Source organism: Erpetoichthys calabaricus, chromosome 8 (genome assembly GCF_900747795.2).
Source record: "Erpetoichthys calabaricus chromosome 8, fErpCal1.3, whole genome shotgun sequence".
Taxonomy (NCBI): domain Eukaryota; kingdom Metazoa; phylum Chordata; class Cladistia; order Polypteriformes; family Polypteridae; genus Erpetoichthys; species Erpetoichthys calabaricus.
In genome coordinates this window covers 178,153,018-178,168,744 of record NC_041401.2, presented here as the reverse complement: position 1 = coordinate 178,168,744, position 15,727 = coordinate 178,153,018, and the positions used below count along the sequence as shown (strand labels likewise).

Genomic DNA, 15,727 nt, shown 5'->3' with positions numbered 1-15,727 from the left:
CAGTGGGGTATATTTTTACTTGGCACCTACAGTACTTTCTTCCTTCTGATGGTTTTAGCTGTTAAACCTTATTTTCAGGAGAAGCTTAGTTTGAGAAAAGCAGTCCTCATCACTTTTGTCGTTGAACTTGCCCCATAGTCTGCTTTTAACTGTTTGACCCGGAATGCAAACAATTCAACATTTCTTAAGGAGGTTCACATTTATAATATGCTTTTTTCATAATTTAATTTTGTTTCTAGCTCATGTCTCACCCCATACAGTAATATGTTGGCTAACAAATCATTTGAGAATGAAGCTCCTTTATAATAAAGTCCATATAAAATGCACTATGGCATATGTGCAAATTCAAATACTAGTCCTTATGCAACTTCCTTAAACAAAAAAATGCATGGGGTGATTGTGACAGGTCATGGTATCATCTAATTGTAACTGTATGCATGCATGTAGCTCGATTTTATAAGTAGCATGGTAATCGATTCAATTTAATTTTTAAATTTGGTGCCATTCGGGTATTTGTAGAATTTCATGAACAATGTTATTTTCACATATATTCATGTAGATTGTATTGTTTATTTAAATCTATGTACTTTGTTTATTATGTTAACTAAATGACAAATCTGTTAAACATGTTAAATACCATTGTAGATTTATTAATAAGTAAAATGATGCTTTTTTTGAAATCGCGCTTGCCTTTTTGAATGTTTCCATAATTGTCTGTATAATGCTTGTGTTCGTGCATTTTTGATTATGTTGGCATATCACCAGTTTTGACATAAATGGAACTATAATCCTATATTGTGAAATAAAAGCACATTTGCCACATTGCACAAGCCCAGAGTTAAAACAGAGGTTTTATTACCTTTATGACAGATTGCATGTAATAAAGAATGTTAAGATCACAACTTTCTTTTACAACTAAAGTTGAGAAAAATATTGCTTTAGCGTTATAATTATAATTTTTAAAAATAATTTAAATTATAAGGTCTTGTCTGCTAATTTATTATAACATATAAAATCATTATTCTGTGTTAGACAATATTGTAAAATATATTTGTGATCGGACCACCCTGGATTGTTTTAACAGATTAAGAACTTTTTAAATACATTTTATAATACTATTTTTTAAGTGTAACTATAATATTACTGTCTTTAAATTGATTTTTTTTTCATAAATGATGTTTTCCAGGATATATTAGAAACACAGAGAAACTTAACTACAGCAAAGAACGCCAGTATAAGCTAACAGTTACAGCATATGATTGTGGAAAGAAGCGTGCTGTGGATGATGTTCTTGTTAAAATAAACATAAAACCTACATGTAAACCTGGCTGGCAAGGTACTGTTAGTTTCTTACATTATCACAGAAGTTATTTTTACATGAGTGCCTCAAAATTTGAAAGATAAATGATATATTGTATACCAGCTTGTGTTAAGTGATGCAAAGATCAAAGGATACTGAAATAGGAAGTCTTTATTTTAATTCAAGTAAATCTTTATTTTTCTGCTGTCTTTTTTATGTAACTATATCTTTATGTATGCAGGGTGGAATAAAAGAATGGAATATGAGCCTGGAACAGGAAGTTTGGCTTTGTTCCCTGGCATGCATTTAGAAACCTGCGAAGAGCCAATTACTTCAATTGAGGCAAATATTGAACTAGAAACCAATCATATCGGCAAGGGCTGTGACAGAGATACATACTCTGAAAAGTCTCTTCATAGATTATGTGGTAAGAACTGTTATTTCTTAGAAATAGTCTTTTCTATGGAGCCAGTTTACATGGATTTTACTTTATTAATAGGTACATTAACTTTCCATTTTTGCATTCATGTGCTTTTCCCAGTATCCTGTGGATGGAAACATTTATTTATTATAATAAATGTCACTGTTTTATACTTTTGAGTAGTTTGTAAATAATATTTCTTCCTGCCATCTTCGTAAAATTAGTAATGATCTATCTTAGATTCAGTAGTCTCACAGAATTGCTTTTTCTCATAGTAGTGTTTCATTATCAGGCTTCTGCAAATTTATGCACTTCTGTTATATCATTCAAAAATGGTTGACTGCTGTCTCTTTATTGTTCAAGTCTAAAGTAATTTTTCAAAAGTATGTAATAATTTTGGCATATGCAGTTATTATTCCTGATTTTTAGTGAAGCTATTTTCTGGAATTGTTGCTTGATAACCAGCATCATTACACATAAAAAAAACTGGAGATGCTTCTCATGTTTACATTTCACAAGTATTAATAACATTTTATATCATACATATTTAAACAGTATAACCCTAAATTCATACATAGCATGATATTGAATCAATACTTCACTGAAGTTCTCAACCACCTTCCAAACTTTAGACTTATTTTAAATTATATTTTGATCTGAATTCTTTACAAGCTACATTTTTAATGTAGAAATCATATGCATTTTTATATTAAACAGCCATACCAGATAACTACATTTTATACTCAAATGCTTCCACATAAGCATACAACCTTGGAAATTTAGCATAGTGAATATACCTCACAGAATGATTCTCATCTATGGGAGGATACCAAATTGTCGATAGGTGGTACGTTGAGAATAAATACAAAGTCTGCCCAGACGGTACGTTGGCATAGAATCAAACAAAAGGACCACAGTGCCACTTCTACCTCTTACTTCCCCATACCTACTCAATTCTTCATTAATGTGTGTTACAGGTGTATCTTCAGGGACAGTGGAATTACTTCCAGCTCCCAGCAGCACAGTTAACTGGACTGCAGGCCTTCCTACTGACAATGGTCATGATAGTGACCAGGTGTTTGAATTCAATGGTACACAAGCTATCAAGATTCCTGAAGGTGTTGTTACAACCAACATGAAAGAACCTTTCACAATCTCTGTGTGGATGAGACATGGTCCTGGTGCCAGAGAGAAAGAGCACATCCTGTGTAACTCTGATAAGACAGGTTAGTATATATGTAGAAAATACAAAAACAATTTGAAATATTCTGATCAAACTCAAATCTTTGGGGGTCATTTCTGCTAACACTTCTTTTCAAAGCACTTTGACTTGTGTTTGTGTTTCTTTTTTTTTTTGTTTTTTTGCTATCATAGCACATTTGTCATAGAGGGTATTGCAGTATCATATAGAAAATAGTCTGATATAAGAATGATACCAAACATAGGTGCTTCTTTTATTTGTTTGACGTTGATGTGATACAAACATTCAATGTGATAATGTCATGGTTTGGAATGCTTAGCTGCATTAAGGACTAATCTTACTATTATTGAAGTAGCCCATAACTCTCCTTATAACAGAATAATTCTTCAGGTAAGACAATTCATATGTGAACTGTAGGTGAAGTTGTAGTGCAACAAGGCCTTGATCTGAATGACATAATCAAATCTACATCAGATGCTTGAAAGAGGAATTTACTTTTGGAATGGCTTAATGAAAATATGGAAATACATGACAAAGGTCAGGGCCTCTTGTATATAATGTTTTTGTTTGAGGATCATAGCAGAAAATTAGATTGGTTGCAAATAATTTTTCAGTGTGCTCTAAATTAGGGCTTATTTTCCAGTCAATTCATAATGTTTAACAAATAATTACATAATGTAACAATATATAGTTGATTTTTTTGGTACCGATTACTTTTTGTTACATTACTGTTATGTAACAAGAGTATTTAGTTCATAACTTGAATCACATTTTTGTTTTGTTTTCTCAACAGATATGAATCGCCATCATTATGCAGTCTATGTACACAACTGCAGATTTGTATTTCTGTTCCGTCAAGATCCTTCAGTCAGTGAGATCTACAAACCTGCTGAATTCCATTGGAAACTTGATCAGGCAAGTGACAGGGGTTTGTCTATTTTTTTCATCTATATTGAGTGTTTTTGGTGCAAGGCTATCTGTTAAGGTTTTATTTTTGTTAATTATGTGCTAGCTCATATATTCATAACGGTTTCTGAAATTTAAATGTGTTATAGAATGTTAATAAATTTTATAGGCATAACTGCACCTCACATTACTCAAAAGGTATAGTTACGTTAAATGTCTTTAAATAACAGAAAAGAGCAATTGCATATGATAGTTTTCATTAACAAAGTATGGTGATATCCAAGAAATGTGAAAATGAAAGTAAAAAAATCTTTTAAAGTGAAACAATCCAATACTTAAAAGTTTAGATTGTGATAGTAATACGGTGCTTTAATGCAGAAGGGAACACTTTATTGAATCACTAGTGAAATCTGACCTCTTGTTTATCGAGTACTTTTTGATAAAGTTCCATAAACTATGTAGCTACATTAAAGCTACTTTAGTTAAAACTGTTTGATGGTTAAATAAAATAGTGAAGCTTTAAATATTATGTTTAACTATTCAAAATTTTACTTAATTTATAAAACATTCTGTGAACTCCATAAACTGTCATTTCTGTTTTAATTACTTTTTGTTTCTGTTTTAGGCATGTGACAAAGAGTGGCACCACTATGTCCTTAGCATTGATTTTCCCACTGTGGCACTCTATGTAGATGGAGTGTCATATGATCCATTCCAGGTGACTGAAGATTATCCACTGCATCCTTCTAAGATTGAAACACAGCTAGTGGTTGGTGCATGCTGGCAAGGTAATCTGGTGTGAAATCATTTATTCATTGGAAAAAAAATATTCATAGAAGTAGAAACTGTGATAGTGTTTATTTGTTAGTACAGTATATACCGCTTCATTTTTGCAAATTTCATTGTGTTATAGTGTGAGATCTTGGTGCATATAGTAAGAGTTTTTGGTGTCCTGGTACATTATATCATCATAAAGTGAAAGCAACGTTATGCAGATTTTTCTGAATCTGTGACGTTCAAAATGTGTTTTATACATATTAGAAGGGCCTGGTGTCAGTCATGAAAACTAACCATTCCTCTGCCAGCAGAAGCATGCATTATGGATATCTGGTGAAATATATCCATGAACTTGTTTTTGCCATGTCCTGTTCCTTTACTCAATTTCAAATACAGGAACTAGAATTTGTCAGACAAGGGGATTCTTCCTAACCTCTCCAGTTTACAGTGCTTGCATTTGTACTATTTAGTCAGCTGCAGCCAGGCGTTTTCTGCTTTTTATGATAGCAGATGAAAGTTGTATTTAACTCTTCTATCATATTAGAGTGACCTATATGAGAAACGTACATAATCACAGCCTGTTGCCAGATCTTTTTACTCCTTAGTGACAATGTTACATTCTCCAAGCTCGTAGTACAACTCTCAGCTTCAAAATCCAAGCTTTTAAAGATATATATCCATTTGATATTATGGGACTGCTGTGAATACAAATAAATTGTGCATATTAACTGTATTTAAAAAGAAGACATAATGGCACAATTTTATAAGGATCTGTTTTAAAGCCTCCATAGCATAATATTTTTGTTTTCCACAAATTAGCTTATCGGGAACACAAAAAAAACTACTCCAAGGCACTGACCACTGGCAAATTTCAATACTATTCAAATTTAATCAACAACAGTCCTGGAAATTCCATACAACTTTTTTCTGTGATAAGCCATTTACTCAATCCTCACACCTACGCCTGTAATAATTTCACAGAGGAGCAGTGCCATAATTTTAGTGAATATTTCGCCTCTAAAGTGGACAGCATCTGCTCCTCATTGTCTGCCTCCAGCCCTCCCTTCGCTAGATGTTTCTACATCAAAGCCAATGGGCTGCCATTCCCAGTTCCTCCGTACCAAAGAAGTTGAGGACATCATACAGAGGATGAGACCTTCAACGTGTTTATTAGACCCTTTTCCTACTCCTCTGGTAAAAGCTAATATATCAGATATAAGCCCTCTTATTGCTGATATCATTAATCACTCTCTCCAGAGCAGCTTAGTCCCACTGGCCTTGAAAACCAGAAAAAATTAGACCTCATTTAAAAAAAATCCTCTTTGGATCCTGAAGTGATAGCAAACTATTGTCTGATCTCCAACATGCCATTTTTGTCTAAGATTTTGGAAAAGATTGTTTTGGTTCAGCTTCAGGATCACCTCAAAAAATTCAATCTGTTTGAAAAATTTCAATCTGGTTTCCGAACTTCTCACAGCACAGAGACAGCCCTGGTCAGAGTCACCAATGACTCTCCATCACTCCTTGTCCTCCTGGACCTTACAGCTGCATTTGATACGGTAGATCATAATATTCTCCTTCATCGTCTTTACTATATAATTGGACTTTCTGGCATTGCTTTGGAGTGGTTTGAGTCCTATCTTGCAGACTGGACTGAGTATGTGGCCTTAGGGGATGCTAAATCTCACACCCACACTGTCACCTGTGGGGTCCCACAAAGATCAGTCCTTGGGCCTCTTTAATATCTACAGTATATGCTAACCGTGGGTCACATCATCCGCAAGCATGGAGTTTCATTCCATTGCTATGCTGATGATATGCAGCTCTATGTGAGACTGGATTCGACTTCTCTTGCATCTCCATCAACTTTTTCCTCTTGCTTGGATGAGATTGAGGCCTGGATGTCCAAGAACTTCCTTAAGCTGAACAGCACCAAAACTGAAGCTCTTTTAATTGGCACCCCCCATCAACTTCATTCCTCAGTAAATTGTGTTTCCTTTTCTGACCGTACCATTACCTTCTACCCTTCTGTTACAAATCTGGGTGTCAAGTGAGACTCCCATCTGTCATTTGATACACATATCTGTCACCTTTGTAAAACTGCATTCCTTCATCTCCGAAACATAGCCAAACTCCGTCCCTACCTCTCCCTCTGTGATGCTGAAAAGCTGGTTCATGCCTTTGTCTCATCCAGACTGGACTATTGTAATGCACTCCTCATCAGGATACCCAACATGAGCCTTCAAAAGCTCCAACAAATTCAAAATAATGCTGCAAGAATCCTGATGAGGGTGCGGAAATATGAACACATTTCACAAATCCTTCGATCACTTCATTGGCTCCCTATCCATCTCCATATTGAATACAAACTCTGTTTGTTTACTCACCAGTGTATCAATGGAAATGCCCCACAATATCTTAAAGAACTCCTTATATTACAATCCACTACAAGAAACCTCCGTTTTACAAATACCTACCGCCTTCGCCCACCTGTGACCAAACTTCATACAGTGGGAGACCAAGCCTTTGCTGCCGCTGTTCCACGGCTCTGGAATGCCCTACCAGAGAGCCTGAGAACACAGCAGATTGTGGGCTGTTTTAAAAAAACAGCTAAAGACTTTTCTATTTAGGAAAGCTTATTAACAAGAATGCTATAATTATGGTTGTTTAATCTCTGTTTTTATCTTGCCTTGCCTTTGTTTAAACTTTTTATGTTGCACTTTGAGATTTACTGCTAATGTAAAGTGCCCCTATAAATAAAATGCATTATTATTATGATTATTTTTTTTTTTTTTTTGGGGGGCATATGCTTATGTAGTAAATGTTATTTTTCACATCTATAAAGCTGTTCAATTGGCCTGTGTCTTGAAACTGAATAAAACTAAAAGTGTCTAGATGTAAATTCATGGCCTTAAACTATTTCCTTGTAAGTTCTCAAAAATGGGAAATGGAAACACACAATTTGCGAAAAGCCTGGACACTACCTGTTTAAGTTTTTTTTTCCCATGTCTTTGTGGAGTTTTCTCCAGATACTTGCTTTGATTTTCTTTCACATCACAATGACATCCATGTTATCTTTGTTGAAAACTCTAAATTGGCCCAGTGTAGGTTTCTGTGTGTATGTATTTGTGCGCCCTTCAATGCACTGGAACTCCTTATCCATAGTTGGTTTCCACCTTATAGCTGTAGCTGCACCCCAGCCTTTAAGTGGATAAGCATGCTAGAGTATGAAAATATGGTTACATAATTATACGATGCATGCAGTAATTATATGAAGCATTTCCTGAGCATGCGGTGCTTCTGAAATAGTCACTGACTTCCAGCAATGGTGCATTTAGAAAATGGTTGTCTAGATTGACTTCTAGGGCACTGAAATCTTCTTGAAAATTAGACAGAATACAGACACAACCTGTACTTTTGTGTATAGGATTACTTTTTACAACATAAGAAGTAACCCAGATTTGTCAAACCAATAACAAAAAAATGTAATTTGCCCAGCACAACAACTTCACTCCTTTAAATTCACATTGTTAAATAAACATTTGTTAAATATACAAGCTTTGTAACTACGGCTTGGTGCATTGGATGGGTATGTTGTGTGAAATCTTTAAACAAGCTGCAAAAACTACCATTTAATCATAAATAAACAATTGTGCCCCACAAAGGTTTTCAGTAGAAAATGTAGTTATTTCTTTTCTAACATTGCTGTAATTTTCTGGGGCATAGGTACGTGCACATTTTATAAACATGGTACAGACTATTGGATCTTGTAATCTTTAAAGTTTTTCAGTATGGTTTGAAATCCCATATAACTCTTGGTATAAATTTATAGCACTTATTTTCTTTAAGATACCTTGATTAATATGTAGACAAAATGTGTTCAACAACACCTCCCCCTCAATAATTTTTGAAGGATACCTTTATTTTTATACTGTTAACATGATAATAATAAAACTAGAACTTATTTTAGTAACTTATTTTACCATTTATGTGTTTTCTTCAGAAACAGTGATAATAATAATACATTCAAGGCACCTTCCCTTATATTGTTTGTTTAGGATATGTTGTAATAAACACTATAGCCATTGAATTTTTTTTCTGTTCTGGAATTTAGGTTATTTTGCAGGATTATCAGTAGCAAAGTTTTGGTCAATATTAATTTAATTTACATATAATATAATATATTTTATTGTTTATAGTCTTTAACAGCCTAAATTGATAACCTCTAATTGCCATTCAGATTCTTGATCTTTTGAGCCTAAGTCAATCTCTTGTGCCAGTTACTTACTGTAGCCCTTTCTCTATTAATTCTTCTCCACTCTCCACTCTCCCTGTTCTTTTATACTTTGCCTTTTACAGACAATGCAGAACATGAGAATGAAAATGACACCAATCCCGAGATGTTCGCAGGTTGCGTTTTAAGCCATTTCAGTGCCTTTCTAGCATGAGATAAACATTGCTTTTATGCCATCATTTTTTTCATTGTGCTGTTTGCAGCTTGTATTATTTTCACCTTTTTCCTTTTTAAGAAATTGTGTTCGTTTTTAAGTACTGTTTAAATTATTTTCTTTCAAGCATATCCAACAGATGTAGGTACAGTACATTTTGTACCAGTAAACATTTATACCTGTTGCAAAAGCATAAGAAATGCATTTTTTTTAAATTTTGTGTTTTAAATCCTGAATATTTAAAAAGCATGCATTTCTGGTGCAGGAATAGAAATTCATCTTTATTTGGGTTAACCTCAATAAATCTGGCTTAAATGCTCTCCTGAATTCTATCCTCATACTATGTAAGAGACAATATTTTATACAGCTGCATTAGCATTGCATGTTGGGTTTTGTTTTCATAACATGCATGGTTATTTAAAATGCCACTGACACATCCGCATAAATGCCCTTTTTTCATTTAGTTGGATTTTTTTTTTTGTTTTCCTAATGTGAAGCAAACTGCATGATAAAATATGTATTCTTTCAGTGCAATGTTCATAATCTGTAAGACTGGTTTTCTGGTGAAACTTTTTAACATGCATGATGACATTAATTTATAATTTTCAAGAAAAATACATCCTTTTGTGTATTTTTGTTCTTTTCCTTTTTCCTGTCAACAGGTGGAAACCTGCGTATGGCTCAGTTCTTTCATGGTAACTTAGCAGGTTTAATGATTCGATCGGGTAAACTGGAGAACAAGAAAGTAATTGATTGCCTGTATACCTGCAAAGAGGGGCTGGATATTCAGCTTCCTGAAGAGCTTGGCAGCAGCATTAAGGTAACAATTTTGAATCATGATATTGTGTAGGTTTGTGTTTAATTAAAACTATTGTCTACATATTTTTGTGAATTCTTGGTAAGGTGCCATACACAATGTTTTGTGACTATCAAGACGTTTCAGTAAGCTTCATGTAGCAATGCTACATTTTTTTCCCTTTTTTATACATTGTTACAAAGCATCTCCTTAGGATTTTAGATTCCCTAAATTAAATGTCTTCAGTACTGATATGCCACATGAAGGTAGTCTGTACCAATTTTATGCTCTTGGTTTATTCCATATGCGGACTATAGAAGGGCTTAAAGAAACCCAGGTTGATCAAAAGTAGCCAAAAAACAGCTGCTATGTACAGTAAATCCCAAAACACTGCATGCAGCATTATTTTAACACAGACTCTGTTCTGATAGTCTTACCTTAACTCTTTGTGTTTTAACTGATTTTTACTTTTCCTGCAATTATTTTAGGGTGTGTTAGAGTTTCTGCTTTCCACCAATTAATTTTGCAGTAAGGTCTAGAAAAAGGATGGATGAATGAAAACATATAAATTCAAGTTACACTTTTTTGTTATATTTAAAGCAAGTTCAAACAGTTATTCTAAACATATACTTAAAAATGGTTCTGTTGTGTTTTTGTTAACTTGAAATTACATTAAGGGTGTAGTTGAAATATCATATTTTTCATGGATGAAATATCAGTTAGCTAAATTTGCTTGCCCTATAAGCTCTTGATTTCTACCATGTAAAACAATTAAGTTAATTAACAGTTGTCCAAAATACCAGCTAATGATCAAGAAGTGCAGAACATATTGCTTAAATATGTATGCTAAATTAACTAGTTTAACAACATGATGGGTTCAGATAATACCAGAAATTTTTACAAATTATCTTGCACTAGCACAACCTCCTTAAAGAGCTCAAGCAAGATTTTTTTTTTTAACCACCTTTTCCATGGTTGGATATATACTATATTGTGAATTTGCCTTAAATACATGGGCTGGATTCTTGCCCTGGTCAATTTGGGAATTCTGTTCCTATCAGTGTTGGTTTTGTTGTGCCCCATAAACCACCACTGTAAGCCACCAGAAGGCTAACTCTTTTAATGTATAAATTATGCTTAATTTAACTAAGGAAGTTTTTATCAAATGAATGCATGCTATGAATGTGAAAAAATAACTATTTGAAAATAGAAAACTTAACCTTTGTTTAATAGCCTTGTCTTGTCAGTTATCTGCTACTAAGGTCAAGGTGTCAGTCCATCACAGGGCAAGCTCACTCTGTTCTGCTTAAACCTTGAATTTTGCACTATTTCTTTACATAGTGAAAAAATGCATAAACCACACATTTTCAGTATAGACAGCAGTTCACATTATATAATAAATACTATGTTTGACTACTTTGCTCAGCTTTTACTGCAGCATAAATAAGATTAAAAGCTTAATGGTTGTCCTCACCTGTCCTGTATGTTCTAAACTTTTAAAATTTTATAGTGCATAGTGCCTTAACTAGGAGGGAAAACAACACCTTAAAGAGAGTGATGCAACCCCTTAAGCCTACCACAAGACTTTGCAGTGCTATAAAAATGTATCTATTTACATTGTTTTAAGTTTGTATTATATTTCCCTAGGTACAGTATATTTCATGTAAAAATAATGCAGTCATATATAATACATGGGTTTGTACGTAATCTCCTTCACAGAATTTTATTTTTTTCTATTGTGCTTTTCATTGAGTACAGGTTAGGGTGACCGCCTTGTCGTCATGGATAGTTACAGTATAAGCGTATGCTGGATAGTCTAATAAAAAGCAAGACTCAAAAAAACTCCCCTGTCACTGGGAAGCAATAGTAGTAGTTTGGCACTACAGTTATGGCACTTATTCAACAGTAGGGTACCGAAAGGATAAAAGGAATAGAGGAGGTTCAGTAGTAGTTCATAAGGATTGCCAGGCTTTTATATTTTGAACAAATGCTAATGCAGAATTGCAATATGAACAGCCTAATCAGCTGCTCTAATCATCATATGCTAGACTGAAGTATTGAATCTTAAGCCTGGATTTAAAAACTGAGACTGATGTGGCATCTCTTACATAAGCAGGCAGAGAGTTTAACATCTTTGGGGCCCTGTAGCTACAGGTTTGACCTCCCACAGTTGTTTTATAAATCCTTGAAACTTTATGATGACCAAAACCATGAGATTGTTTTATGTGTCTTGAGTGTTTGTATTGATAAACTCTGTTATGTATTTAGGTCCAAAGCAATGTAATATTTTATATGGTATGTGGAGTAATTTTGAAATAAATTAACCTTATATTTAACTGGGCATTTGTGTACAGCCCTAACAAAAAGAGTCCTATTTTCATACTTCATGGTTCTTGTAATTCATAATGAAATGAAAGCTGCAAATAGAATGATTTGAGCAGCTTGCAGATTGGGGTGGGGAAGCTTTCCTGTTTTGGTCCAGATTATTTTTTACATACTGATACTTGGCCATAGACTACTGAGAAAAAAGCATGTTAATAAAAGACATTTATGCGATTGAATGTTCATAAATGGCTCAGTGTCAGTTTAAGCTTAATTTTAATTGCAATACTTGAGTATGCCTTTCCTTGACTTACTGCGGGATACTTAGTGGCAGTGATATTGTTACCACAAATGGCTGGTTCTCCAAGTTGATGCCCGCCAGTGTGGAACAAAGCCTGTCTTTTAAGAATGTGAACTTTGAGAAGATGTTATGCTTAGCTTTCACACTTAATAGCAGTAAGCCAAATCTCTGTAGTCTGTTCCTAGGCCTTTTAGTGATTCCCTAAAACCATTGGTTAGCCGCATTCTGCTTTTCTTAATGTAGGAAACTGCAGATTCAGATGTAGTGATGGTAAACACACATTCTCTTTGTGAATGATTCAATTACATGTAACTACATCATTGAGAACCATGCTGTGTCATTTTCTTTTGGATGTGGGTCATCAGTGGCTGGTGCGCCATCAGTTATCATTCCAAAAATAAAGCACACTGTCCTGCCTTTCACTTCCACAAAAAAGTAAAACTGTGTTCACTGGTGTTAAGACATGACATTCAGCATTTCCTTTCCTTTGCCATTTTCACAGTTAGTTGCAATTGTAAGACCAGTTTGAGCACTTGCAAGGGCAATTGGATGGTAAAACTGTAAATGATCTATGGCAAGATGACTGGGTCATTTAAGTATTGAAAGTAAACCCACAGTTCTGTTCCAATTTATGTTTAAATAATTTATTATTAAAGAATCTATGATGAGCAGCTTTGTAACAGAAGGAAAAAAAAAGAAATGAGTCAAATCTTGGAAACCTTCAGCAGCCATTTCATATTGGCCAGAGGTTCCCCACTCCTGCTGTCGATAATACATTGTACTAGGAAATTCTTCTAGAAATGAGGCAATGAATTAATTTGTGTCCTACATACTTGGAAAACATTGTAAATGTACCTACATTTTTAACTGGTATCAAACCAGTTTTTACATAGTTGCGGTAATATGCGGTAAGAGAGACACTGGTGTCAAAGGTGTCTAAGTTGTATGTTGATTCAGTGAAATGAATGTTTAGGTCTTTTGTTGAGTGAGAGGCTGATTTGACTTTGTGGTCTATTTTTTATGTTGTAATTTTTAAAAACATTCTCTTGTGTAATCTTTTTGAAATATGGCACTTTTAGTGCCAAGCAGGTCTTTCAATGCTCCTATCAAAAGTTAAGGTAACATAAATTGGAGGCTCTATAGATACACTTTGAACTATTAATTAATTGTTTGCAGGCATTTAAAAGGTTATTGTTCTGGGTTTTCTTAGCAGCTTGCCATCTTGTGGTTACTTGTGGAACTACAAGACCTTGTGGAATGTACACACACTTGCAAACCATTGGCTACCAGGTGGCATAGGAGGGCTTTGTGACTATCAATACACTTCAGTAAGCTTCAGCTCTGACAGATTCTTGTAGCACAAATAAAATTTTAAGCATTTCATTTGTTTTGAAATATCAATTAAATATCAATGTTTACTTAAAAGAAATGCTGCATCCTTGTACTTGTAGGACTCGTACTGTTAAAGTTTAGTAAATGAAATACTTGGCTTTCAGAAATCATCAGTACTATTATGCCTCACTCTGTAGTCTGTTATACACTTGGTTTAAAAGACCTAATTTCTTAAGGACCAGTGATTCATCTGCTAATAACTGCAGAAGGATATTGCCAACCTATTTTTTATATGCTGTCTTTTGCATTTCCCTTTTAGAGTGAATATTTGTTTTTTTGTAAATAACATGACATCACATTCCTAGACCCTCCTAATAGAATTCAGGGTTGCTGGCACAAAAAGCCTGGCAGTGCTGGTAGGTAACAACCTGTAACAGCCTGGGTTGGCTCCATGTTCTTTGGCAGCTTGGACCTGCAGCTGTCAGTAGTCATAATTGAGGATGAGCTGGGCATATTAGGACACAAATAGTCAGCAAGGATGGTGCAAAGTGATAAGTGCTTTATTCCAAAACCAAAACATGGGTTCAAAACCACAAAGTGCCCAAATAGTGCAGTGGCAGTCCAAAAATAAATAAATTACTTAACAAAATCAAGATAAAATGTGGAAGTTAAAAAGTTAAATAATAAATAAATCATCCTTAAAATGAGGTTAAAGTCAAAGGCAGATCTGCTCCTCTACTAAAAATGTGAGCACCAGTGCTGCTTTGTAAGAATCTGGCGTCTCCTTTGCTTACCTCTTTAGGGCCTTGCAGTAAGAGAGGGTGCCTGCCAACAGATGCAGTCAAATGTTAAACCTGGCTCAGGTTCCAGTTTCTCTGAGTCTATGAGGTGCCCAACTGTGCCACACATGTCCCCGTTGCCAGTCCTTCGTCGTCTGCGAGAGACACTGCACAGTGGGCAGAGCGAAGCGAGTTTAATAAATTATTTAAAAATCCCACATCACCACAAATTGCACTATACCACACAACCCTAGGTGATGTAGCAGTTTATCACAGGATCTTCTTATGCACTCACACATGCACATGGGTCAATTTTGAGCTGCCCTTAGGAGTAAAGTAAGGTTCATCCTTGAAGCAGCTGCACTACTGCATACTTTTTATAACTCTGAATAATGCTAAAGCATAATGTATATTCTTCTAATATGTATATGTACACATATGTTTTCTTGTGCCTAATAATATTTGTGTTTCTTGTGTTCACTAGCTATTTGTGACATTTCTCTTTTAGTGGCTGGTAAACATGCTTATAATTTACTTGGATTTTCATGGATCATATGTAGGTCATTTAATTTTACCTAATGAAATTATCAATTTTACAGAAACATTTCTTTAAGCGCTGTCCTGTGTAGGCTGAGTTAACACTTTGGTCACAAGTGGCACTCACGCTTTGAGTAATGAGAAAAGCACTACATAAATGTAAAGAATTATTATTATTATTATTACAAGCAGAACTTCAAAGGAAACATTAGTTAGGGCTCAGCGTAATAATGGGGAATAGGCACTACAAGACTACTTGACTTACTTGACAGACTAATCATGACCTTTCTTGTAATGTGGGAGACACAGAAATGTGGCGTCTTTGTTAAAGTTTAAGTACAACAAGTTGCCTGTGGCTAATTTTACTCAATTGGTGTAAATAAGCTTTTGGCGAGCTGATTCTAGCTGAATGTTCTATTGTTGGTTAGTCTACATAATTAACAGAATCTAATAGTAGCAACTTTAAAATACTGGTAATATTAAAAAAAAAATAGTTTTCATTGTTAGCAAGAGGCATGCAGCTTATTTAGATACGTATTCATAAGCAATTTTTAAATGCTGATTATTTGATGAGCTTTGTATTGTACTACTCAGTTTCAAGTGTATT

At 34.5% G+C, this 15,727-nt stretch overlaps 1 protein-coding gene across 5 annotated transcripts in view; it reads left to right on the top strand.

Annotated features, from left to right (window-relative positions):
• Positions 1-15,727, top strand: part of clstn1 (calsyntenin 1) — a 97,634-nt gene that overhangs the window by 70,171 nt on the left and 11,736 nt on the right. For 2 of the 5 annotated variants that reach the window (XM_028807904.2, XM_028807905.2), the window contains 7 exons: positions 1,187-1,336; positions 1,542-1,727; positions 2,699-2,947; positions 3,716-3,837; positions 4,454-4,616; positions 8,965-9,015; positions 9,716-9,873. In XM_028807904.2, coding sequence (XP_028663737.1) covers positions 1,187-1,336; positions 1,542-1,727; positions 2,699-2,947; positions 3,716-3,837; positions 4,454-4,616; positions 8,965-9,015; positions 9,716-9,873 — 1,079 coding nt within the window. Of the gene's footprint in view, positions 1-1,186; positions 1,337-1,541; positions 1,728-2,698; positions 2,948-3,715; positions 3,851-4,453; positions 4,617-8,964; positions 9,016-9,715; positions 9,874-15,727 lie in introns of all 5 variants that reach the window. The other 3 variants (XM_028807906.2, XM_028807907.2, XM_051931425.1) reach the window with 2 other exon arrangements.